Source organism: Peromyscus leucopus, chromosome 10 (genome assembly GCF_004664715.2).
Source record: "Peromyscus leucopus breed LL Stock chromosome 10, UCI_PerLeu_2.1, whole genome shotgun sequence".
NCBI classification, from domain to species: Eukaryota; Metazoa; Chordata; class Mammalia; order Rodentia; family Cricetidae; genus Peromyscus; species Peromyscus leucopus.
This window is the reverse complement of record NC_051071.1, coordinates 89,721,099-89,746,546: the sequence shown is the minus strand read 5'-3', so window position 1 is coordinate 89,746,546 and position 25,448 is coordinate 89,721,099. Positions and strand designations below refer to the sequence as shown.

The following is a 25,448-nucleotide window of genomic DNA, read 5'->3' as shown; positions in this document are numbered from 1 at the left end:
TCTCAGCACTTGGGGCCAAAGTAGAGGCAGGAGGATGGTTATTCTTGGCTGTATATGGAATTTAAGTTCAGCCTGCACTGGTGAGTCTGTCTCACAAAACAAAAAACCAGAGATGAAAAGAAGACACTGGGAGTGGAAGAGCTTGGGATTTGGAAGGGTGAGGAAGGGAAAGGATTAGGTTTGGTATCTGGTAAAGTTCGTGGTTGTAAAGAGATGTCTGAAGGAATACATCTGTCCTAAAGTGAGAAGGATGTAGTGTCCTGAAGCTGCACTGTGACCCCAGAGTGACAGTGTCACCTTCTTCATGAGAACTGGAAGGAGAGAAGTCTCCATGACCACTGTCTGAGGTGAGGTAGGAATGAGCTGCTCCTCAGGGAGCCAGCTTCAGAGGGGCAGAGACTCTGAGGAGAGTGGACACATTGGGCTGTTTCCCTGGAGCGGCTGTAGTATGACCACAGTGGGCATAACAGGGGAGAGTTCTCTGATGGGGAGAATCCTAGTGAGAATGTCATCAGGATGCTGGCCTAGAGATGCTGGTCCCTAAGATGGGGACGTGTATGGGAGTCACATGGAACACAGGGAACACTGTCCTGTTAGGCTCCCTGTGGTGGCAGAAGTCAGTGAAGCCAGCATCTCACCTGTGTCTTCTGAACTAATCTAATGATGTATAATGTCATCTTTGTCTCTATAGACATGAGCATACCAGTGGATACTACAGAGTGTCACCATATTTCCTTGGGAAATTGCTGGCTGAGCTGGTACCCAGGAGGTTATTGCCAAGTACTATATTTACTGTTATAGTATTCAGCATAACAGGTAAGTGACAAAGCAAGACAGTGTGTCTTTACTCTTGGGTGAGCTTGTTTTTGTTGGTACAGCTGTGGCAAGTCTAAAGTAGAAAAGCATAAGTAGAAAATCACGTCTTCAGTGTGTGCCATCTAAAACAGGTGTTGAGTGTGAGGAAAGTCTCCAAGACTTGTTCACAAAATACTACAAAAGCTTTTATGAAACTGTGCATTTACTAGAGATTCTGTGCATTATAATGAATGTAGAAATAATGTAACCACTTGAAGCAGTACTATTGGAGCAAGATCAATTATTAGATATCTATCCCTAGGAATTGTAAAAGATTTATTTTTCCTTTGTGTGTTTGCCTTTGTGTGTGTGTGTATGTGTATGTGTGTGTGTGTATGTGTGTGTATGTGTGTGTGTATGTGTATGTGTGTGTGTATGTGTGTGTGTATGTGTGTGTGCATGTGTGTATGTGTATGTTTGTGCACGCGCACATGTGTGTGTGTGTGTGTGTGTGTGTGTGTGTGTTTGTATGCACACACTAAATGCATGCAGTGCCTGGTGAGGTCAGAAGAGGACATCAGATCCCCTTGAACTGGAGTTACAGGATGTGAGCCACCATGTGAGTGCTGGGAATGGAATCCAGGGCTTCTGAGATAACAGCACATGCTTTTAATCAGTGAGCCATCTTTCCAGCCCAGCTGTATATTTTCTCTGTGTTTCTGTGTAAGTGTCTCTGTATGTAAATAAAATATGGAAAAATGGATAATATCTTACAGAACTTAAATGTATGCAGTGTTTTATGCTACCTAATTTCACAAAGAGAGAGGATAGTGAGTTTGAAGTTTATTGAAATTATATAATATAAATAGTTATATGAAATATATGCACAGATTCATTTGTGCATATGGTTAAGTTTTACCCCAGACTTATTGTTCAGAATTTCTGTACTTTTAACACATATGCACACACACACACACACACACACACACACACACACACACACACACACACTCCCACACATTAAGGTAAGCAATGATAAAGCTTAGACTTTGTTTTATAAGAGATTTAGTATTCAGAACCAGTCATTTGGGCCATGGGATGGCTATGGGAAATGTGCATTGACCAGACCATTTGCTTTATTTTCTTTCAAGTTCTTCTTCTCCTGTAGCATGAATCTTAAAAGTTGTTATTAATAAAATCAAACCTGAGACGAGTTATTGGGGTCCATGCTGGTAGATCAGAGAGACAGAGCAAGCCACAGCTATCTCACCTTGCCGGATCCTCAACTGGTTTTGTCTCCTCAGACTGGAGGCCTCTGAGTCCTCATCTCGAATGGGTCTCAGCTGAATTGCTGCTCAAAAGCCTGAAGCTTAACCAGCCACATGCTTAACCAGCCAAATGCTTAACCAGCCAAAACCTTCTAGTTTCTGGTTCTCACGCCTTATATATCTTTCTACTTTCTACCACCACTCCCTGGGATTAAAGGCTGGCTTTCTGGGATTAAAGGCATGTCACCATGCTTGGCTGTTTCCAATGTGGCCTTGAACTCACAGAGATCCAGAGGGATTTCTATCTCTGGAATGCTAGGATTAAAGGTGTGAGTGCCACCATTTTCTAGCCTTTGTATCTAGTGGCTGTCTGTTCTCTGACCCCAGATAAATTTATTAGAATACACAATATTTTGGGGGACACAATACCTCCACATTCTCCATTTTTGTTCTGTATGCTCTTATATCCACCACATGGAAAGTAAAAAAGGTACATCTGAGGAAGTGAGTAACCATGACAAGTTGCTGAGGAATTTTTGTATGGAGTAGGTCCTGAAAAGCCAGACTCAGCAAGCTAATAACTGGCATCAAAGTTTCTTTGTGTGTTACCTTGGTTCTACGATTAGACCTCTGGGTAGTTGTCCCTGTGTACTATCTGTGAAGATTTAACTTGTGAGGCATTTAGTCTAGTTTGAATTTGTTTTGAGGCTTAAAATAAGCTAATTGTATGCAACTTGTCTAGAACTGAGAAGAAATTGCTGTTTTCTTTATGTCAGTCTGAGCTAGTGATAGAAAACAGGGCCTAAGCGACTTACAGTCCTCAGGGAATAATAGATCTAATTATGAAGCATATCCTAGTATATTTCTATTCATCAAAATTATACAGCTTAAGAAGAAATCATCTTTCTGACCATCCACTTTTTGTGCCCCCCAAAGTACAAACCCATCAACAATGGGCTGTGGAAAGAACCCCAAAGCTGTTTTTTTGGGAAGAAATATAGCAGAGCAAGAGAAAAATTACAGAGGCACCCAGTTTTCAGAGTCTGTGGTCCTGTAAACCTTGCTTAATGAGATCCCTCTATCAGAGAGTTATTCATCTGGTGGGTTTACACCTGAACTATCTGTTGTCATCTGCTGTATATTCTTGTGGCCTCTGGCAAAGCCATTGCTATGCACTCTCAGCAGAAAATTAAACTTGGAGGTACCTCCTCCCCTCTAGATATTTAAACCTCTGCAAGGTTGTTTAATCCTTGCCTTAGGTTTCTAGTGCTAGTTTCTAGTAATAAACACTATTACTAGAGCTAACTTTGGAAGGAAAGGGTTTATTTCATCTGACAGTTCAATGTACTTCAAGAAGGGAAGTCAGGTCAGGAGCTCAGGGCAGGAACCTGGAGGCAGGGAGTGAAGCAGAGGCCATGGAGGAGTGCTGCTTACTGGCTTGCTCTTCATGGCTTCCTCAGCCTGCTTTCTCTTAGAACCCAGGACCACCTGCCCAGGGATGGCATCATCCACAGCTGTCTAAGACCTCCCACATAAATAATTCATGAAGAAAATGCCCCCACAGGCTTGCCTACAGGCCAATCTAATGGAAGCATTTTTTAAAAATGAGGTTCCTCTTTCCCTTATGACCCTAGCTTGTGTTAAATTGACAAAAACTAACCAGCATAGTCCTGATCCCAATTTCATTACTAATGCAATTGTAATAAACACAGGGAAATGAGGAGATGAAGGTGTTCTATTGCTGATTCTCCTGTGAGAGAATGTGGTCATTTTTTGGCTAGTTGTGTTGCCTGTAGCTCTCCATGTCAGGATCCCTTAAATTGCTCATTTGCTCAATTAAGTATAGAGGAGAACAGATATTATATGGAAAGATATTTTTGTGACAAGTATAAAAATAAAGCCAAATGATGGGGCTGGAGAGAGGCTCATTGGTTAAGAGCACTTGCTGCCCCTCCTCCAAAGTCCCCAAATTTGTTTCCCAGCATCCACATGATTGGGTAGCGATTGGAAACCCAGGGAAGTTGGGTGGCTATGAAGCAGTAACTAGTCATTTTGATTATTAAAGTATTATTTGGAATATGTACAATTCTCTTGAGTTAGGTAGATGAACTAACACCACTTATTTTCTTTCTAAGGAGTAAACACAGATGTGAAGAATCTCTTCACTATGTATTTTACCATCATGATGTTGGCTTATTCTGCCAGTTCTCTGTCCCTGTCTTTAAGGGCAAGACAGAATGCAGTGGCTGTGCAAACACTGTCGGTGACCATCTACTTTCTGTTCATGATGGTGAGTGTGAATTGTGTTTTTCTGAGAGGGAAATTTTCCTTGTGTTCCTTCTTGAACATGTACATGCTTGACACATCAGTACTTGGGACATGAGTCCTTATGCTAAAGCTTATTATGGTCTGTAGGAGAGGACCGCCTTTCCTCCTAAGCTTTGTGGATACTGCTCCGATGTCTGTACTATGATGTAGTTAACTTTCTAGTGAGCTTTTACCAGACATTTCTCAGGAATCTTACAATATCTGTAGCCTCACTTTCATCAGGATCTGATCCCTTGGCCTTGGGAGGAGGGGTGTGATATACAGATGTCCATTCAGAGCTGGATTCTCTGTAGTCTTTCTTCTGTGTATGTTGACCTGTGGTGGGTCTGTGTTAATCACCATCTCCTGTAAAAGGAAGCTTCTCTGATGATGTACTAATCTATAGGTGTCACAACAACTCATTAGAAGTCAGTATAATACCATATCCATTTAGAAGAATAACAGTAGATTCTCCTCTGGAACCGAGGACCTCATTAGCCACAGCATCAGACATGATTTCCATCTCATAGAGCAGGTCATAAATATAATCAGAACATGAGTCACTGGTCACTGTCATTATAGCAGTCTGTCCAGTGTCCCCCATGTATTACCTTCACCCCAAGAAAAAGAAAAGCAGAAAACACCCAGGTTGGGTGGTCACTGTCTTTGAGCATACTTGTAACTTCACTCCAAGTCTCCTTGAATCCCTTCCTCTATATTTCAGCATTTCTAGGTCATTGAACATAGTGACAGCACCCAATCACCCAGTCAAGACATAAGTCACCTGTTGCATAAATCCTAAATGGTCTTATAATAAAAATCCAGAGCCAGGTATTGGGGCAAATGTTGAAAGATCAGAGGAAACAAGCCACAGCCACTTCTCACCTCGCCAACTTCTCTCAGCCAATCCTTTTTCTGTGAATCCTCAGACTGAGTGCCTCTGAGTCCTCAGCCAAAAGGGTCTCAGTTCCTTTCTCTTGCCTTATATTTCTTTCTCCACCCAGCCAAATCACTTCCTGTCTCAACCTTCCTAGTGCTAGGATTAATGGTGTATATGCTTCCCAAATACTGGTAGCAAAGGCATGAGATCTCAAGTGCTAGGATTATGTATCACCACTTTCTTGCTCTGTTTCTTTTAGACTGGATTAATCTTCTGTAGTCCAGGGTGGCTTTGAACTTACAGAGATCCAGACGGGCCTCTGCCTCTGGAGTGCTAGGATTAAAGGTGTGTGCCACCACTTCCTGACTGTTGTATTTAATCTAGTGGCTGACTCTGTCCTCTGATCTTCGGGCAACTTATAAGAGTACAACAAAGTATGACCACATTTCCCCTCTTTTGTCTAAAATAACAAAAGAAGGTTATAACTAATATAAGAAAAATTATATACAATAAGTACAATAACTATATACAATGTATAAAGCCAAGAATTACATCTATAATGTCCAGTCCATTACCATTTGACAGATTCAGAGAAAATATTCCATTGTTTATCCTATTTTGGTGAGTCCAAAATGTTGTACCTAATTCACGATCTATTGTAACTTGTATTACCAACCAAAAACTATTGATGTCTTTCCAATTTACACACTTTATACCTCTTTAGTTTCTTTTCTGAATTTGTTAACAAGGAAAACTATAACTATCTAGTCATTAACTCCCTTAGAAACCTAAGTAAATGGGAAGTGCAGGCAAGCGACTTCCAAAAAATGTGAGAAATGACAGAAACAGCTGGCTGCCTGGACAGTCACCCTAGGTCTTCTATAATGTTGGGACATCCATCTTTAGCCTACAGGCCTAGCATGTCCGACAGACTCATCTGTGAAGCAGGATTTTCTAAAGGGACTTCCTACTTTGTCTTGGCAAAGTTCAGCAGTCCTTTCTTTTGTGTCCTGCTTGTCCCATCTGGATAGCATACTGTCCGCAGTTGAAGCAAGGGCATTTTCTTGCCCACAGGCTAACTTTTGCCACAAAGAAAGTAAACTCCATATGGAGTTTCTTCAATGCCTATCATCTTCTCTGAAGCAGATTGGTGCTGCATGGAGCAGACATGTCTCATTGTCATAAAAAAAGAATCTATGTTATTAAAACATCTTAAATGCCATATTTTGCAGGTTTCTGAAGTGCTTGAAGACTATCTAAAATGTATCTCTGTTTGACCTTGAAAACATACCTAACATGACTACAGGTTCCATTGTAATGACTAACTACTAACTTTCATTTCTTTATTATCCTAAATAGTTGGTAATACTAACTTTCAAGGACTAGAAAATTGCATTACATTGTTAAGTTATTTGTATAGGTGCAATACCTTGAACAAGATTAGAAATGTATATACAGTATGTTCTAACAAAAATAATCTCAAATTTGTATCAATATACAAAATTTGTATATAATGTACAAAAATCCAGTCCAATGTAAAATATTTAAAACAAGTAGTTGCTTTTTAAAAGTAGATTCAAAAATTTACCTTTTTTTCTTATATCTACATTCCTTTTTTTTTCTTTTCAGAGTAGATTCAATAATCTACCTTTTTATCTTATCATATACATATTCTCCCTTTTTTCTTTTCAGAGTAGACTCAATAGTCTACCTTTTATCTTTTCATATCTATATCCTCTATTTTTTCTTTTCTTTTTTTTCAAACAAGAACCTTGATTCTAATCTTCTTTGTTTAGCTTTTCTCCTGACCATTAACAATTAACATCTTGTAACCAGCCATCCTAAACAATGACAATTATCTGTAACCCACTGAATGACAAAAATTACCCACCCCCACCTCTTTGGAATGTGGGCATCATGTTCTTAAATTTACTTCCTTCTGTCTGGGGGAGAAGGCATCTTTAGGGGATCCTAAAAAGAAAAATTTTGGGTTAATTGTCAAGTCCAGGGAGAGATAGCTGTATCATTTGTTTTCCAGTTTCTGCATAATTGGAAAGTGCAGTGCTTGTCTCAAGTCCTTACTGGAGTAGTCTGTGAGGCTGGATCATCTCAGATATCCACTTCACAATTGTCCACGCAGTTTGTAGTACAAAGTTGATCTTTAGGTGGTGTTTGTCATCTTAATGGCGTTATCATTGTCCATGTGGAGTTATTGTTATGGGATTCTACCATTGAAACTTCAGAGATCTCATTAGGTCACATTATTTCTTTTCTTGGTAATTTTTTCCAGGTAGTTCTCCCTTCTTCTTTGGATGCTTATTTGTACAAAGGTCTTTAAATTCCTCAAGATGGTTGTTTTTATTTTCCTGAAAAGACAAAAACAAAATCCTTCCCCAATCTTAATTTTGAGGAAGTTCCCAATCTAATCATTACCAATTTTGATTTATAGTTTCTCCTGATTTTTTTGTTCTCTTTTCTATAGCTGTTCTATCATTCAATGCAGTATCATTTTTTTTTACAATAGGCATTAAGTTCTTTAATTGGTCTGGGAGGGAGTTTCTTCCATTATGATAGGAAATGACTAAATGGAATTTGACCTGGGGGCCTGCAAGAGGCCCCTCAGGCTGTTTCAAGATGGCGAAGGCAAGGGATTGCCTTGTCTGCCCATTGTTGAGCTACATTTATTAGTCCATTGTCTGACTTTACCAGACCTTCTGCATAATCCAGAAGGGAGGGGCATTCTGTTGGAATTATTCTTGAAAAAACATTGTTTCTAGGGATGCCCTGTTTACAGTTCCTTCTTAGGTGACCTGGTTAACCACAATCGAAACATTTGACATTACAATTTTTTTTTCAAACCTCTGGAAGTAACCTCTCCTATCCAAACATCATCATGATCATGAGATTCAATATTGATTGTATCTCAAATCCATTTCTCCTAGGGTGCCAATATTGCCTTTAACAGCCTAATTATAATTTTGCATTGTGCATTAGCATTTTTAGAAGCCAGAGATTCAATTATTATTTGTTTAGCTTCTGAGTTTGGTATCATTCAATTTACTGCTGAAGTCTATTGTTGTAAGAAATCAGTGAAGGTTTCTTTTGGGCCCTGTATAACTTTAGCAAATGACTCAATTTTCTTTCATATTTCTTCAATTCTGTCCCAAGCATTCAAGGCTACTGTGCAGCACAAAGCAAGTGTGTGGTCATCACATAAAGATTGTCTTTGTATATCAGCATAATTGCCCTCCCCAAGAATTTGTTCTTAGGAGATTTTAAGACCTCAAGAATGAGGTCTTATCCTCATTCTTCCACCAGCTTCTCCATTGTAATTGGGGACCAGCCTCTAAGACTGCTGTAACCAAATCTCTCCAGTCTCAAGGGATAATTCTCTTAAAGTTGACCATGGATTTAACATCTGCTTTACAAACAGTGAGTGGATGCCATATGGAACTATTGCTTCTTTGAATCGCTTCAGATCTAATATTTGCTGATATAAGATCTAATATTCAGATCTATATTAGATCTAATATATCTAATATAGGAGTCCATTCAGCTCTTACATAGTCTGGGGGATATGTATCATTTGGCAGTTCCTGTAGATTACTGGGTAAATTAAGGTTGGCTGTTTTAAAACCTTAGGCTGTTTCTCTGTAACTTTATAATGAAATGATGAAAGAAAACTTTAATATACACTGGTAGGAATGCACTTCATCTCAGATGTATACAGGCCTCCTCCCTTCCCCATGCTGCTGCTAGGATAATGAAGACTATCTTAGAGTAACTCAGAACTAAAGAGATTTGTTTAAGATTAAAGTTGCTCTCAGAAGGGCTAGGGCCTCTCTCCACATGAATGTTACACGTATCCTATCTAGGGAGTCCACATCCCTTCCCACCAGGGAAACTAAAATCAGTTTCTCAATTGTGTTATGGCTCTCTTCTACATTTTGCTTTCTATTAGGTTACAAAGTTTTCACCCAAACTCCTCTGCTAAAATTTCCAGCCTGTGCTTTCCTGCTTGGATACCAAATACTGCTAAAAAGTCAAAAAACAAAACAAGACAGAAACAAATTGAAACAGACCTGGAAGGCCCCTTTCCTGTGATATTAACCATGTGCACACTTCAGATTTAAAGAGGTGGGACACATCACACCCAAGAGAAAGGCTGCTGACATCATTGCCCAGGGGAAATGGACAAGCTCAGCACAAGGAAAACCTTTAAAATTAAGATTTGAAAGTCTTGCTTATTATTTTAAAGATGATATTTAAAACTTGTTAATATAACTAAATCAGCTTTTCTACTAACAGTTCAGTTTGATAAGTAAGAAATTTAGCAGCCCGTGAGTCCAGCTCCCAAGCCACTCTCCAGGGCAAGTCAGAGAAGACATCTCAAGAGTAAGGGTAGAAGGATTTCTTTAATAACTTCACACACAATCTGTTCAGGTCACGCTCTTTATTGCTCTTTAGCTCTAATTCTACCTAAATTCTAATTCCTTTTAGTTTCTAATTCCTTCTAAGTTCTAATTCTTTCTAAGTTCTAATTCCCTCTAAATATCTCTTTGTCTCTACAGTTACATCCTTTACATACAGCTATATATCTCTCTTTACATACATACATCTCTCTCTTACATGGCCATACATCTCTATACACAGTTACAACATCTCATTTATATAGCTCTCTCATCATAAAACACTTTACACAATTCCTCACACTCTCTCACAAAGCTCTTTACATAGTTCCTTCACACAGCCCCTCTACATAGCAGCAGCTCTTTCACATCTCTCTCTCTCTTTCTCTCTCTCTCTACACACACACACACACACACACACACACACACACACACACACACACACACACACACGGACCAGCAGCCAACTCTAGACAATATGCTATTTTTTGGGTCCAACACGTGCTTATAACATGTGATAAGTCACACAGTTTTCCTCAGGCTAGCGAGGTCACATTGAGCGGCCAGTGAGAAAGTAAATGGTCAGTTGACTTAACCTTTAGCCTGTAACATAAACTGCGGCTGGGATTAGGTGCAGAAAGTCAAATACTGCAGCAGGTGGTTATGTCTTTTTTTTTTTTTTTTTTGTCATTTGCCTCAGCAGAATGCTGAATGCTGTTTATTGAAGGAGGGAGGAGGCCTTAAATACAGGCTCATAGCACAATGGGGGAATCCCTGGAGGGCAGAAGTTTGTGACAGATGTTCTACATTCTTTTTTTTTTTTTTCTGGTTTTTTGAGACAGGGTTTCTCTCTGTAGCTTTGTGCCTTTCCTGAAACTCACTTTGTAGACCAGGCTGGCCTCGAACTCACAGAGATCCGCCTGCCTCTGCCTCTCAAGTGCTGGGATTAAAGGTGTGTGCCACTGCCGCTGGGCTGTTCTACATTCTTGCATCTAAGCTGTTTAGCCCAATATGCAGGATACACAAACAAGGAACTTCCTTTAAGCATTCAGGAGGGTGGAAACCTGCAAGGGATTAGCATAGGGAGGATATCAAGGTCAAGGTCAGCAAACAAGGCAACAGCTACCCAAAATGGGGGACAGGGTCCTACAGGTTGATATTCTTTATTTTATTTTATTTTATTTTATTTTACAATACTATTCAGTTCTACATAACAGCCACAGATTCCCTTGTTCTCTCCCTTCCTGCCCCCCTCCCCTTCCCCCCAGCCCACCCCTATTCCCACCCCCTCCAGATCAAGGTCTCCCCCCGAGGACTGAGATCGACCTGATAGACTCAGTCCAGGCAGGTCCAGTCCCCTCCTCCCAGATTGAGCCAAGCATGTCCCTGCATAAGTCCCAGGTTTCAAACAGCTAACTCATGCAATGAGCCCAGGACCTGGTACCACTGCCTAGATGCCTCCCAAACAGATCAAGCCAATCGACTGCCTCACCTATTCAGAGGGCCTGATCCAGTTGGGGGCCCCTCTGCCTTTGGTTCTTAGTTCATGTGTTTCCATTCATTTGGCTATTTGTCCCTGTGCTTTATCCAACCTTGGTTTCAACAATTCTTGCTCATATAAACCCTATTCTTTCTCACTAATTAGACTCCCAGCAATCTTCCCGGGGCCTAGCCATGGATGTCTGCATCCAGATTCCTCAGTCCTTGGATGGGGTTTCTGGCACAACTATTAGGGTGTTTGGCCATCCCATCACCAGAGTAGGTCAGTCCTGGCTGTCTCTCGACCATTGCCAGCAGTCTTTTGTGGGGGTATCTTTGTGGATTTCTGTGGGCCTCTTTAGCACTTTGTTTCTTCCTTTTCTCATGTGGTCTTCATTTACCATGGTCTCCTATTCCTTGTTCTCCCTCTCTTTTCTTGATCCAGCTGGGATCTCCCACTCTCTTTCCCTTGACCCTCGCCCTTCATTGCTCCCACTCATGTCCAGGCTGTTCATGTAGATCTCATCCATTTCTCCGTCATTGGGTGATCTCCGTGTCTTTCTTGGGGTCCTGTTTTCCAGGTAGCCTCACTGGTGATGTGAGTAGCAGTCCAGTCATCCTTGTTCCACATCTAGTATCCTCCTATGAATGAGTACATACCATATTTGTCTTTCTGAGTCTGGGTTACCTCACTCAGGATGATTTTTTTCTAGATCCATCCATTTGCCTGCAAACCTCATGATGTCATTGTTTTTCTCTGCTGAGTAGTATTCCATTGTGTATATGTGCCACAATTCATTTATTCATTCTTCAGTTGAAGGGCATCTAGGTTGTTTCCAGGTTTTGGCTATTACAAACAATGCTGATATAAACATAGCTGAGCAAGTGCTCTTGTGGTATGATTGAGCATTTCTTGGGTATATGCCCAATAGTGGTATAGCTGGATCTTGGGGGAGATTGATTCCAAATTTTCTAAGGAAGTGCCATATTGATTTCCAAAGTGGTTGTACAAGCTTGCATTCCCACCAGCAGTGGAGGAGAGTTCCCCTAGTTCCACATCCTCTCCAGCATAAAGTGTCTTCAGTGTTTTTGATCTTAGCCACTCTGACAGGCGTAAGGTGGTATCTCAGAGTTGTTTTGATTTGCATTTCCCTGATGATTAGTGATGTTGAGCAATTCCTTAAATGTCTTTCAGCCATTTGAGTTTCCTCTGTTGAGAATTCTCTGTTTAGTTCTAAAGCCCATTTCTCAATTGGACTGTCTAATTTCTTGAGTTCCTTATTTATTCTGGATATCAGTCCTCTGTCACATGTGGGGTTGGTGAAGATCTTTTCCCATTCTGTAGGCTGTCGCTTTGCTCTACAAAAGCTTCTCAGTTTCAAGAGGTCCCATTGATTGATTGTTTCTCTCAGTGTCTGTGCTACTGGTGTTATATTTAGGAAGTGATCTCCTATGCCAATGCGTTCAAGACTACTTCCTACTTTCTCTTCTAGCAGGTTCAGAGTAGCTGGATTTATGTTGAGGTCCTTGATCCACTTGGACTTAAGTTTTTTGCATGGTGACGGATATGGATCTGTTTGCAGCCTTCTACACGTTGATATCCAGTTATGCCAGCACCATTTGTTGAAGATGCTTTTTTTTTTTCCATTGTACACTTTTGGCTTCTTTGTCAAAAATTACATGTTCATAGGTGTTTGGGTTAATGTCAGGGTCTTCAATTCAATTCCATTGGTCCACATTTCGGTTTTTAATGCCAATACCAAGCTGTGTTTATTACTGTAGCTCTATAGTAGAGCTTGAAGTCAGGGATTGTGATGCCTCCAGAGGTTGTTTTATTGTACAGGATTCTTTTGGCTATCCTGGGTTTTTTGTTTTTCCATATGAAGTTGAGTATTATTCTTTCCAGGTTTGTGAAGAATTGTGTTGGTATTTTGATAGGGATTGCATTGAATCTGTAGATTGCTTTTGGTAAAATTGCCATTTTTACTATGTTGGTCTTGCCTATCCATGAGCATGGGAGATCTTTCCATTTTCTGACATCTTCTTCAATTTCTTTTTTCAGGGACTTAAAGTTCTTGTCATATAGGGCCTTCACTTGCTTGGTTAGTGTTACCCCAAGGTATTTTATGTCATTTGTGGCTATTGTAAGGGTAATGTATCTCTGATTTCCTTCTCAGCTTCTTTGTCCATCAGGAGGGCTACTGATTTTTTTGAGTTGATCTTGTATCCTGCTATGTTGCTGAAGGTGTTGATAAACTTTATCAGTTCCTGGGTGGAATCTTTGGGTTCTCTCAAGTATACTATCATGTCACCTGCAAATAGGGAAAGCTTGACTTCTTCCTTTCCAATTTGTATCCCCTTAATCTCCTTATGTTGTCTTATTGCTCTGGCTAGAACTTCAAGTACTATATTGAATAAGTATGGGGAGAGTGGACAGCCTTGCCTCATTCCTGATTTTAGTGGAATTGCTTTGAGTTTCTCTCCATTGAATTTGATGTTGGCTGTTGGCTTGCTGTAAATTGCCTTTATTATGTTTAGGTATGTTCCCTGTATTCCTAATCGCTCCAAGACTTTTATCATGAAGGGGTGTTGGATTTTGTCAAATGCCTTTTCTGCATCTAGTGAGGTGATCATGTGGTTTTTTTCTTTGAGTTTGTTTATATGGTGTATTACATTGATGGACTTTCGTATGTTGAACCACCCTTGCATCCCTGGGATGAAGCCTACTTGATCATGGTGGATAATTGTTCTGATGTGTTCTTGGAGTCTGTTTGCCAGTATTTTATTGAGTATTTTTGCATCAATGTTCATGAGGGAGATCGGTCTGTAGTTCTCTTTCTTTGTTGCATCCTTGTTCGGTTTAGGAATCAGGGTAATTGTAGCCTCATAGAAGGAGTTTGGTAATGTTCCTTCTGTTTCTATTATGTGGAACAATTTAGAGAGTATTGGTATTAACTCTTCTTTGAAGATCTGGTAGAATTCTGCACTGAAACCATCTGGTCCTGGGATTTTTTTGTTGGGAGATTTTTAATGACTGTTTCTATTTCCTTAGGGGTTATTGGACTACTTAAATAGTTTATCTGGTCTTGATTTAACTTAGGTATGTGGTGTACCTATCCAGAAAATTATCCATTTCTTTTAGGTTTTCCAGTTTTGTGGAGTAGAGGTTTTTGAAATATGACCTGATAATTCTCTGGATTTCCTCAATGTCTGTTGTTATGTCCCCCTTTTCATTTCTGATTTTGTTGATTTGGTTTCTCTCTCTGTGTCTTTTGGTTAGTTTGGATAAGGGCTTGTCTATCTTGTTGATTTTCTCAAAGAACCAATTCTTTGTTTCATTAATTTTTTGTATTATTCTCTTAGTTTCTAATTTATTAATTTCACCTCTCACTTTGATAATTTCCTGGCGTCTATTCTTCCTGGGAGACTTTGCTTCTTCTTGTTCTAGAGCTTTCAGGTGTGCTGTTAAGTCACTAGTGTGAGATTTCTCCAACTTCTTTATGTGGGAATTTAGTGCTATGAATTTCCCTCTTAGCACTGCTTTCATAGTGTCCCATAAGTTTGGGGATGTGGTGTCTTCATTTTCGTTGATCTCTAGGAAGTCTTTAATTTCTTTTTTTATTTCTTCCTTAACCCATTGGTGATTCAGTTGAGAATTATTCAGTTTCCATGAGATTGTAGGTTTTCTGTAGTTTTTGTTGTTGTTAAAATCTAAATTTAAACCATGGTGGTCTGATAGAACACAGGAGGTTATTCCAATTGTTTTGTATCTGTTGAGATTTGCTTTCTGGCCAAGTATGTGGTCGATTTTAGAGAAAGTTCCATGGGGTGCTGAGAAGAAGGTATATTCTTTTTTGTTAGGATGGAATGTTCTGTAGATATCTATTAGGTCCAATTGGGTCATGACATCAGTTAAGTCCTTTATTTCTCTGTTAAGTTTCGATTTGGGAGATCTGTCCATTGGTGAAAGTGGGGTGTTGAGATCTCCCACTATTAATGTGTGGGGTTTTATATGTGGTTTAGCTTTAGTAATGTTTCTTTTACATATGTGGGTGCCCTTGTGTTTGGGCATAAATGTTCAGAATTGAAACTTCATCTTGGTGGATCTTTCCTGTGATGAGTATGTAATGCCCTTCTTGATCTCTTTTGATTGATTTTAGTTTGAAGTCTATTTTGTTGGATATCAGGATGGCTAACCCTGCTTGTTTCTTAAGACCATTTGATTGGAAAGTCTTTTCCCAGCCTTTTATTCTTAGGTAGTGTCTGTCTTTGAATTTGAGGTGTGTTTCTTGTATGCAGCAGAAAGATGGGTCCTGCTTTCGTATCCATTCTGTAAGCCTATGTCTTTTTATAGGTGAATTAAGTCTGTTGATATTAAGGGATATTAATGACCAGTGATTGTTCATCCCTGTTATTTTTGGTAGTAGTGTGTGTGTACTTCTCTTCTTTGGGGTTTACTGTTGTGGCTTTATCTATTGACTGTGTTTTTGAGTGTGTATCTGACTTCCTTTGGTTGGAATTTTCCTTCTAGTGCTTTTTGTAGGGCTGGGTTTGTGGATAGGTATTGTTTAAATCTGGCTTTGTCTTGGAATGTCTTGTTCATTCCGTCTATGATGATTGATAGTTTTGCTGGGTATATTAGTCTGGGCTGACATCCATGGTCTCTTAGTGTCTGCATTACATCTGTCCAGGTCCTTCTGGCTTTCAAAGTCTCCATTGAGAAATCGGGTGTTATTCTGATGGGTTTACCTTTATAGGTCACTTGGCCTTTTTCCTTTGCTGCTCTTAATATTCTTTCTTTGTTCTGTATATTTAGTTGTTTAATTATTATGTGTTGAGGGGACTTTTTTGGGGGGTCTAGTCTGTTTGGTGTTCTATAGACTTCTTGTATCTTCATAGGCATTTCCGTCTTTAAGTTGGGAAAGTTTTCTTCTATGATTTTGTTGAATATATTTTCTGTGCCTTTGAGTTGGTATTCTTCACCTTCTTTTATCCTTATAATTCGTAGGTTTGGTCTTTTCATGGTGTCCCAAAATTCTTGGACATTTTGGTTCATGACTTTGTTGGCTTTAGTGTTTTCTTCGGCTGATGAAACTATTTCTTCTACTGTATCTTCAATGCCAGAGATCCTCTCTTCCATTTCTTGCATTCTGTTGGTTATACTTGCATCTGAAGTTCCCGATCTTTTACTCAGATTTTCTACTTCCAGCATTCCCTCTGTTTGTGTCTTCTTTATTTTTTCTATTTCCCTTTTCAGGTCTTGGACTGTTTCCTTTATTTGTTTCATTGCTTTTTCATGATTTTCTTTCAGTACTTTATTGTTTTCTTCCAGTACTTTATTGTTTTCTTCCAGGACTTTATTGTTTTCTTCCAGGACTTTATTGTTTTCTTCTAATTTGTTTGCCCTTTCCTCTAGTGGTTTACAGTGTTCTTCCCATTTTTTTTTGTCTTTTCCTCTACACAAGCCTCTACCTTCTTCATGATGTTATTCATAAGGCTGTTTTCTTCTGCTTCTTCCAATTTTTGATGTTCAGGTCTAGATGTTGGAGGCAGGCTAGGTTCTGGTGATGATGTATTGCTCTTCATTTTGTTGTATGTACTTCTGCCTTGACATCTGCCCATCTCCTTGTGGTTCGTTCTTGGTCTTATCAGTGCACTTGGTTCAGACAGAGCTGACAGATTCAGGAAGTCTCTCTCTCTTGTCCAGATGGGAGCTCTCTTGTCCAAATGGGAAGTCCCAGGTACAATGGAAGCTCTTATCTGGACGGGAAGTCTGGGGCAGGATGGGAGCTTTTGTCCAGACAGGAAGTCCAGGATAGGATGTGTGCTCTTGTCCAGAAGGGAAGTCCAGGTCAGGATGTGAGCTCTTGTCCAGAAGGGAAGTCCAGGGCAAGATGGGAGCCCTCTCTGGTCCAGAAGGGAAGTCCAGGGAAGGATGGTTGCTGGGGGCCAGTCTCTAAGTCCCAGGAAGTGGCTGGGGTCTCGGGCAGATGGGCGTGGGGGCAGGGCGTAGAGATTGCAGGGGCTGCTGGGGGGGCTTGGAAAAGGGGATCCCTCCCAGTGGGGCTAGAAGAGACCTGCCCGGTGGCCAGAACCTGGTGCCAAGTTGGGTAGGTCTTCCCTGGAGTGGCTGGTGCCAAGGGATGAGGTCAAGGCTGGGCCCGGGTGCTCACCTCTGGTTCAGAAGGGAAGTCAGGGGCAGGATGGGAGCTGGGGACAGGTCTCTGAGTTTCAGGAAGTGGCTGGGGTCTCAGGCAGATGGGCATGGGGGCAGGGCGTGGAGATTGCAGGGGCTGCCGGGGGGCCTAGACAAGAAGATCCTCTGGTCCAGAAGGGAAGTCAGGGGCAGAATGGTTATGTCTTAATGATGTCAGCCTGACTTTGGTTTAACAGACACTTGGGAATTTGTCCTTGAGTATTATTATTTGCGGGGTCATCTAATATGTTTTGAATTTGTTCTAAAGTCTAAAATTAGCTCTCTTTGTAGCTGAGAATACTGTTACTTTCCTATATCAGTTATGAAAAATATTCTGATATTATTTCTGTTCATCAGAATTATGCAGCTTAAGGAGAAATCATCTTCCTGACCATCCACAGCAGTATGTCTGCCCAAAAGATATAAAATACACGACCAATGGGCTGTGGAAGGAACCCCACAGCTGTGTTTTTGTTTTGTTTTGTTTTTAGGTAAGAAATGCAGTGGCACATGAGAACAATTACAGACAGAAGCAACCAGTCATTTATAGTCAGTGACTCCATAGCTTTGCCAAGTGGGGCTCCACATCAGAGAGTTATTCATCTGCTAGGTCAACCTGTTGAATACTAGTTGTTACCTGCTGTATACTCCAATTGCCTCTGGCAAAGCCATTTCTACCAGCATCTCTCAGCAAATAAAACAAAGACCTAAGAAAACAAACAAACAAACAAACAAATAAAATAAAACCAGAAAGCTTTCTCTGATGGATAGGTACATGTGTCCCAATTTGTCCCCTTTGGATCATCCAGGCAATCTTTAAAATTAATTCTCAAAAGGAACCTAACTATACCTCATTATCTAAATGACATAGTGTTGTCAGAGTTCACTTTGTTTTTACTTTTGATAATGTGCTTATTAAACTGATGTAGAGACTTGAATACTTGGGTAAACTGTGTTAACTGTACAGCACATGTGCCCAAGAAATGACTGCTACATTTGTATGGCAGAACATTTCTGTAAACAGACAGTTCTATCCTGCTCACCAATTCTAGAATAACCACCCACAGGCTTACATTAATTATAAATGATTGGCTGTTAGTTCAGGCTTATTTCTAACTAGCTAGTATATTTAAATTAACCCATAATTCTTATCTATGTTTATCCACATGGTTGATGACTTGTTACCTCATTTTTTACATGTCTTCCTCACTGGCTGGCTGGCATCTGCCCGACCCCACCACCCTTTTCCTTCCTTAGCTTGGTTGTCCTGTCCATATTTCCTCTCTACTTACCAGCCAATTAACTTTATTATTAACAATGAGAGCAACACACATTCACAACATACAGAAGGACATCCCACAGCACATCCCTAAGCTCAAGTTTGCCAGAGTCTGTTGCTCTTGTTCCCAGATGTTCAGGCAGGCACACAGAAAGTCTCTTATACATAGAGAAGATGAATTATTTCTCCTACAACAGGGGGATGGATTATTTCACAGTTTTATTGTTGTTAAGGATTGTTCCCCTAACTTGGGTCTTTTGTATTTCCATATGAAATTTAGTATTGTTTTTCAATTTCTTAGAATTGTATTGAAATTTTGATGAAGAGTGCAATAAAAAAGTTTGTTGCTTTTGGTAGGATGTGTATTTTCATAATTTTTATCCTACTAATCTACAAGGATGGGAGGTCTGTCTATTGTCCAGTATCTTCAATATCTTTTTTTCCCAGTGTCTTAAAGTTTTTATTGAACAAGTATTACATTTGGTTAGTTTATTCCAAGACCCCCCACTAATCCCCCCTTTTGAGATTTTTGTGAATGAGATTGTTTCCTTCATTTCTTTTCCATATGTTTGTAATTTGTACTTAGAAAAGCTCCCAACTTTTCTATGTTTGTCATGGTGTTTTATCACAGCCACAGGAGAGGAACTAAGACAACTGGTTATTGTACAAAGTTTCTAAATGAAACTTTAAAAACTAGTTATGATGCCAAATGTTTTTTAAAGCATTTTGTCAGGTGCAGTCTGAATGCATGCACACACAGTCATTGCTTTGCAAATTCTACTGTACTTTAGTCAGGACAAGTTTTATGTGAACCTCATAACTGCCTCTTGTTCCTCCCCATCAGTGCTTTCTGTCTTCTCCATTGTGGTTCTGACTTTTGTACTGTTTTTAAATGGGGATTGGGCACATTTTCTGCTGCTCTTCACCACATTGTGTGGTTTATCTGTTCTAAGCTTGAAGTTGTCTTAAGGTGGTATTTTAACTGAATCCAAAAATTATTCCTAAAGTCATGAATAGAAAGTCAAAACTCTTATAAATAACAAGACTTACTGATCCTTGGAAGTAGAAGTGGGTATATGATGACCAGCGCATGTCCTACTTAGGGTTCCTGTTGCTGTGATGAAACACCATGACTAAAAAGCAAACTGGAGAGGAAAGGGTTTATTTGGCTTGCGCTTCCACATCACTGCTCATCATTGAAGGAAGTCAGAATAGGAACTCAAATGGGTAGGAGCCTGGAGGCAAGAGCTGATGCAGAGACCGTGGTGGGGTGCTGCATACTGGTTGTTCTAATGGCTCACTCAGCCTTCTTTCTTCTAGAAACTAGAATGGCCAGAGCAGGGATAGTCACATCCACAATTAGGCTAGGTACTGTCACCTCAATGGCTAATTAAGAAAATGCCCACTGGCTTGCCTACAGATGATCTTATAGAGACATTTTATTTTTTATTTAATTTTATTTAACTAATTTTTTATTTATTTTACATACCAACCACAGTTTCTCCCCCCTCCATTTCTCCTGTCCTCCCCCAATTTCTTTCTCCCTCCCTCCACATTTACTCCTCCCCCATTCAGAAAAGGGCAGGCCTCTTTGAACAAAACATGGTACATCAAGTAGAGGTAGGATCAAGCTCCTCCCTAGAGACATTTCTAGTGTCTTGAGGTTCCCCACTCTCCAGTGAATTTAGTTTGTATCAAGTTGATATAAAATGAGACAAGACCGTGTTCTTCTAGCATATGTTCCTAGATGGCAGGAGTTTTATTAGTATAGTCACTGCGGTTGGCCTGTCATATTGTCAGAGATTCAACCAATCATATATTGAAAATTATGAAACAAATGACACTTCTGCTCTGAATATCATCATCCCCTACACAAATTAGATATTACAATGAATCTAAAGAGCATTTTAATTATGTAGGATGGAAGTATTTAAAATTTAAAGAATGTTCATAGGCTGCATGCCATTTTAAAGACAACATAATATCTGTAAGCTTTAGCTCCTACAGAAAGGGGTGGCAGGTCCTTCTTTTAAAAAGCACAAAGAGCCTTGGCTTTTCACAGTAAAGAATTCTGTGTAGAGTTTACTGAAAGAATGTTTTAAAGAACTGGTCTGAGCAGAAATGGTCAGCAGGATATAGGGGTCTTGAAGAGGGAGGATCTTGTCTAGAATTCTTAATCACTTGACTGGTTCTAATTCATGGTTTTGCTCTTCATAGTTTTTCTCAGGTCTGTCAATATATTCAGAAAGCTTAGTACCTGGACTCTCATGGATTCAGTACTTCAACATTCCTCATTATGGATTTACAGTAAGTTGTCCTTCTGTGACTGTACTTGGGGTCTCCAATTTTAGAAACTGAAATGAATCCCAGCCAAATCCTTTCCCCAGCTGTAATCTCTAACCAGCAGCTGTCCAGGATTTTCCTTCCAGGAGCAAAAGATGAGAACTTTCCTGTTAATTCTAGCCAAAGGTCAGTGAGTCATCTGGGGTTTTCCCCAGTCACGTGTTATTTGAGAGACATAAAGGGTGAGAAAAACCCCAGGGTAAAGAGGAAAGATAGATGATATAATGAGAAGTATGCATTTGTGACTCTATTCAATACAGTAATAATGAAAGGATCTGGGACTAAGATATATAGTTTATATCAGGAAATTAAAACTATAGAATCCATGTGATAGCCATAGACATATTGGATTTGCCAAATTTTCTCTGCAGTAAAGTGTGTCTTAATAGACTTTCTCACTCCCATGATCACAACTGGTTTTGATGAAAAGAAGCAAGAAATATTGTTACTATAAATCAATGGTATTGTTTTAATATCAGTGTTGACATGGTTATGGACTGCACAGAGAAGGAGGTGCCTGAAGTAATCTAGTTGGAGAGTCCACCTCTTAGTAGTTGGGAAGCCCCATCATTTCAATCCTAAACCTCCTGAGTGTGAGGGAGGGGCACTGCTTTGCTGGGCAGACTGAACTTGGTGAGGTTTTGTTTGTTTAAATTTTTTTTTTTTTTTTTGCAAATTACAGTCAAGATTGAATTTGATTTTATAGTTGTTTTTATTCTTTGGAAACTTATGGAAATGTTAAACTATTTGCCTTTCTCTGTTCCTGTTTGTGTTACAGGCTTTGCAACACAATGAATTCCTGGGACAAAACTTCTGTACAGAACATAACACAGCAGAAGTCAGTAGATGTCAGAACTACGTAATGTAAGCCTGAGTTCAGTGTCATAATGGGGACATAGAATGATCCTAGGCCTAGAGGGGAAACGATCCTTTCAGGGTTAACACTCTGTCCTCTCCCAGTTCCCCAGAGAGAATCACTGTAACCAGTGCACACATGGATGTGTTTTAATCCCACTGCTCTATGGTGTAGAATGTGCAGAAAGGGTTCTTTGGGGGCTTTTAAAAATGATTTTAGTGTCTTGAATGTGGCTTTGAGTTCCTTGTTTCAGAACATTTGAGTTTGACCTAGGCTGCTCTGATAGTTAACAAGGACACTCAGTTTCTACATATATAGACTATTGTAGCTAGAGTTTTCCTGCCTTGCCCACAGTCAAGACAAATTTTTGTCACCTGCCAGTCCCACAGCCGCTCAGACCCAACCAAGTAAACACAGAGACTTATTTTGCTTACAAACTGTATGGCCGTGGCAGGCTTCTTGCTAACTGTTCTTATAGCTTATATTAATCCATTTCCATAAATCTATACCTTGCCATGTGGCTGGTGGCTTACCAGTGTCTTCACATGTGGCTTGTCATGGCAGTGGCTGGCAGTGTCTCTGACTCAGCCTTCCACTTCCCAGAATTCTTCTCCTCCTTGTCCCTCCTATACTTCCTCCTGCCTGGCCACTGGCCAATCAGTGTTTTATTTATTGACCAATCAAAGCAACAGATTTGACATACAGACCATCCCACAGCAGACTATGGTACCTGTGAGCAGAGCCCAAGGACATCAGGGCAGCAAGGGCCAAAAGAACTGACCTTTGCCTGTAAGCATTCAGGGTCTTCCCTCTGCCTCACACTCTAGAGGACTTCAAGAAATCAATGGCTGCCGTGTGTGTGTGTGTGTGTGTGTGTGTGTGTGTGTGTGTGTGTGTATGTGTAAAATGTCCTACCAGAGGACATGTCCTACAATGAAAGAAACACATATTTCACTATCTTAAGAAGGAAATATTATTTATGTTTAATACCATTAAAATAGAAACAAAAAATTTAATAAAATTAAAGTGTATTATTCTAAAGTTACAATACCTTCTCTTTCTACAATTGCTCTCATTAATTTGATTTTGATATATAAGTGAGAGAGGAATATGCTGATGTTTTAAATCTCTCTTGGATGTTCAAAATAATAATGAATAATAGTAACCCAAATTATGTTTGAATTACTGATAAGAAAACAAAAAAGCGGGGACATCTTATTTCTGATATCTCCTCTCTCCTGGTGTGGTCTGCCATCCTTCTAATACAAATTCCTTACCAGTTTCTTGTCAGAATGATGGGGATGGGTAAAGTGAAACCAGAGGTGGGCCCTCCACAGACCTCATACTCACAAAAGAATTGTCCTTACAAGAGGAATAAGAAATCTGCCCTTTCAGCAGATTTGAAGACTGTTAAATTCTAAGAGACACAAGGAAATGGATATACACAGAGATGGAGACACACAGAGATGGAGATACACAGAGATAGAGACACACAGAGATAGAGACACACAGATATGGAGACACACAGGGATGGAGACACACAGAGATGGAGATACACAGGTGGTAATTGTATTATATTCAGAACTTTTAGCAATAGCAGCTTTTCTAACCTGTGTCAAGGCCCCTGCATCCTGCTGTGCTCCAACTGCTACCCAGGCTCTCTCTGTAGCCATGGGCTGCTGGGGATGTTCCATAGCTGAGCATCCATGGTTGTCATGCTCCCTTAGTAGAGTGCCTGACAGGAATGGACTGACTCCTGTCAGAAACCCTTAGTCTCTCTGGTTCTCAGTCTAGAATTTGATGCTGTGTTTATTGCATGACTGTCCACTGAGTCAGCTGAACTGCACAAAGCTTTGATCTCTTAGAGTGTCTGTGTGTCATTAGGAAGCTGAGGTTTTCCACTACGGGAGAAATGTGGACTTCACCCATGCCTTTGCCCTTTGAGGAGAGAGCAGCACTGTAGATTTAGAAGTGGATGACACCTTGAAGACTACAAAGTTGGACCTTAGTGTGACTCTCTTAACTCAACCTACTTTACTGAGCCTACTTCCTCTATGCATTTAAATAAATGTGATAGCTATGCCTCTTTGGATGTTTTTTATATCAACAAAGTGACCTAATACAAGTAGGTTAGATTGACATAATATATAACAAAATTCTAAGTACTTCATTACTACCATCAATTGAATATAAAGAGGAATTTTTTTTTCCCCCGAGACAGGGTTTCTCTTGTGTAGCTTTACGCCTTTCCTGGAACTCACTTGGTGGCCCAGGCTGGCCTTGAACTCACAGAAATCTGCCTGCCTCTGCCTCCTGAGTGCTGGGATTAAAGGCGTGCGCCACCACCGCCCGCCAAGAGGAATTTTTAATGATGTGTTGAAACTATGAGTTTTAAAAAAGAAGCAACAGTGAATGTACTGAATAATCTTTGACATTATTTGTGTGTGTGTTGAATTACAGATGTACTGGTGAAGAATTTTTGATGATCCAGGGCTTTGATCGCTCATCATGGGGCTTCTGGAAGACTCATGTGGTCTTATCTTGTATAACAATTATCTTCTTATCAATTAACTATGTACAGTTATTAGCTCTTAATAAAAAGAGACATTTTTAAATCACTCTTCCACATTCCTTGAATTAATTTGACATTATTTTTTGGTATGATTTATTTATTATTTAATTTTTTTATTAAGAAAAATTTTCCACTCATTTTTACACACCAATCAAAGATCTCCGTCTTCCTCATCACCTCCCCCACCTCTCCCTCCCAATCCACACCCAACTCCTCCCCACAAGAAGGCAAGGCCTCACATGAGGAGGCACATCCAGAAGAGGCAAGTCCAAGCCCCTCCCCCTCAAGGCTGTGAGAGGTATCCCATCACAGGCAGTGGGATCCAAAAAGCCCACTCAGGCACCAGAGATGGATTCTGATCCCACCTCCACAGCCTTTGACCCAACTTTCATGAGCTCCCACTAGTTTGGTTTGGTCGTCTCTGAAGGTTTCCCCATTATGATCTTGGTGCACTTGCTCATGGAATCCTTCTTCTCTCTCCCTGACTGCACTCCTGGAGCTCGGCCTGGTACCTGGCTGTGGATCTGTGCATCTGCTTCCATCAGTCATTGAAGAAAAGTTCTGTGATGACAGTTAGGGTATTCACCAATCTGATCTCTGGGGCAAGCAGTTCAGTTCAGGCACCCTCCCCACTATTCCTAGTAGTCCAAGTTAGGGACCTCCCTGGGGATTCCTGGGAACTTCCTAGCACCTGGTTTCTCTCTATCTCCATGAAGTCTTCCTCTCAACATGGAGTTTCTGGAATAATCATGTGGCCTTAGCTTGTATAATGATTGTCTCCTTATCAATTACCTATGTGCAGTTATTAGCTTTTAAGAAAAAGAGACATTTTAAAATCACTCTTCCCCTTTCTTTGAATTAATCTGACATTTAAAAAAATAAAACTATGCTGGCGGCCATGTCAAAGGAACATCAGGGAGCACTTGAATTCAGGAGTTTGGCCTGATGGGTGAATCTCTGATAGGCAAGGCCCTGAGGGCTTTGGTTTCAGAATGTCTCTTGCTAGTGTTGTGCCTTTACATGTTTGCTGCTGCTGTATTTCTCTGGCATCTGGCATGGTGTGA

The 25,448-nt window shown here is 40.2% G+C and overlaps 1 protein-coding gene across 4 annotated transcripts in view; it reads left to right on the top strand.

The window, feature by feature from the left end:
* LOC114691797 (ATP-binding cassette sub-family G member 3-like) overlaps window positions 1-24,431 on the top strand; it is a 91,419-nt gene extending 66,988 nt beyond the window's left edge. For 3 of the 4 annotated variants that reach the window (XM_037209258.1, XM_028867324.2, XM_037209256.1), the window contains 5 exons: window positions 692-816; window positions 4,199-4,353; window positions 20,831-20,920; window positions 21,735-21,820; window positions 24,273-24,431. In XM_037209258.1, the coding sequence (XP_037065153.1) occupies window positions 692-816; window positions 4,199-4,353; window positions 20,831-20,920; window positions 21,735-21,820; window positions 24,273-24,426 (610 nt within the window). In that variant the 3' untranslated portion in view covers window positions 24,427-24,431. Of the gene's footprint in view, window positions 1-691; window positions 817-4,198; window positions 4,354-20,830; window positions 20,921-21,734; window positions 21,821-23,210; window positions 24,071-24,272 lie in introns of those variants that run through there. The other variant, XM_037209257.1, reaches the window with a different exon arrangement.
* Window positions 24,432-25,448: the final 1,017 nt, after the last annotated feature.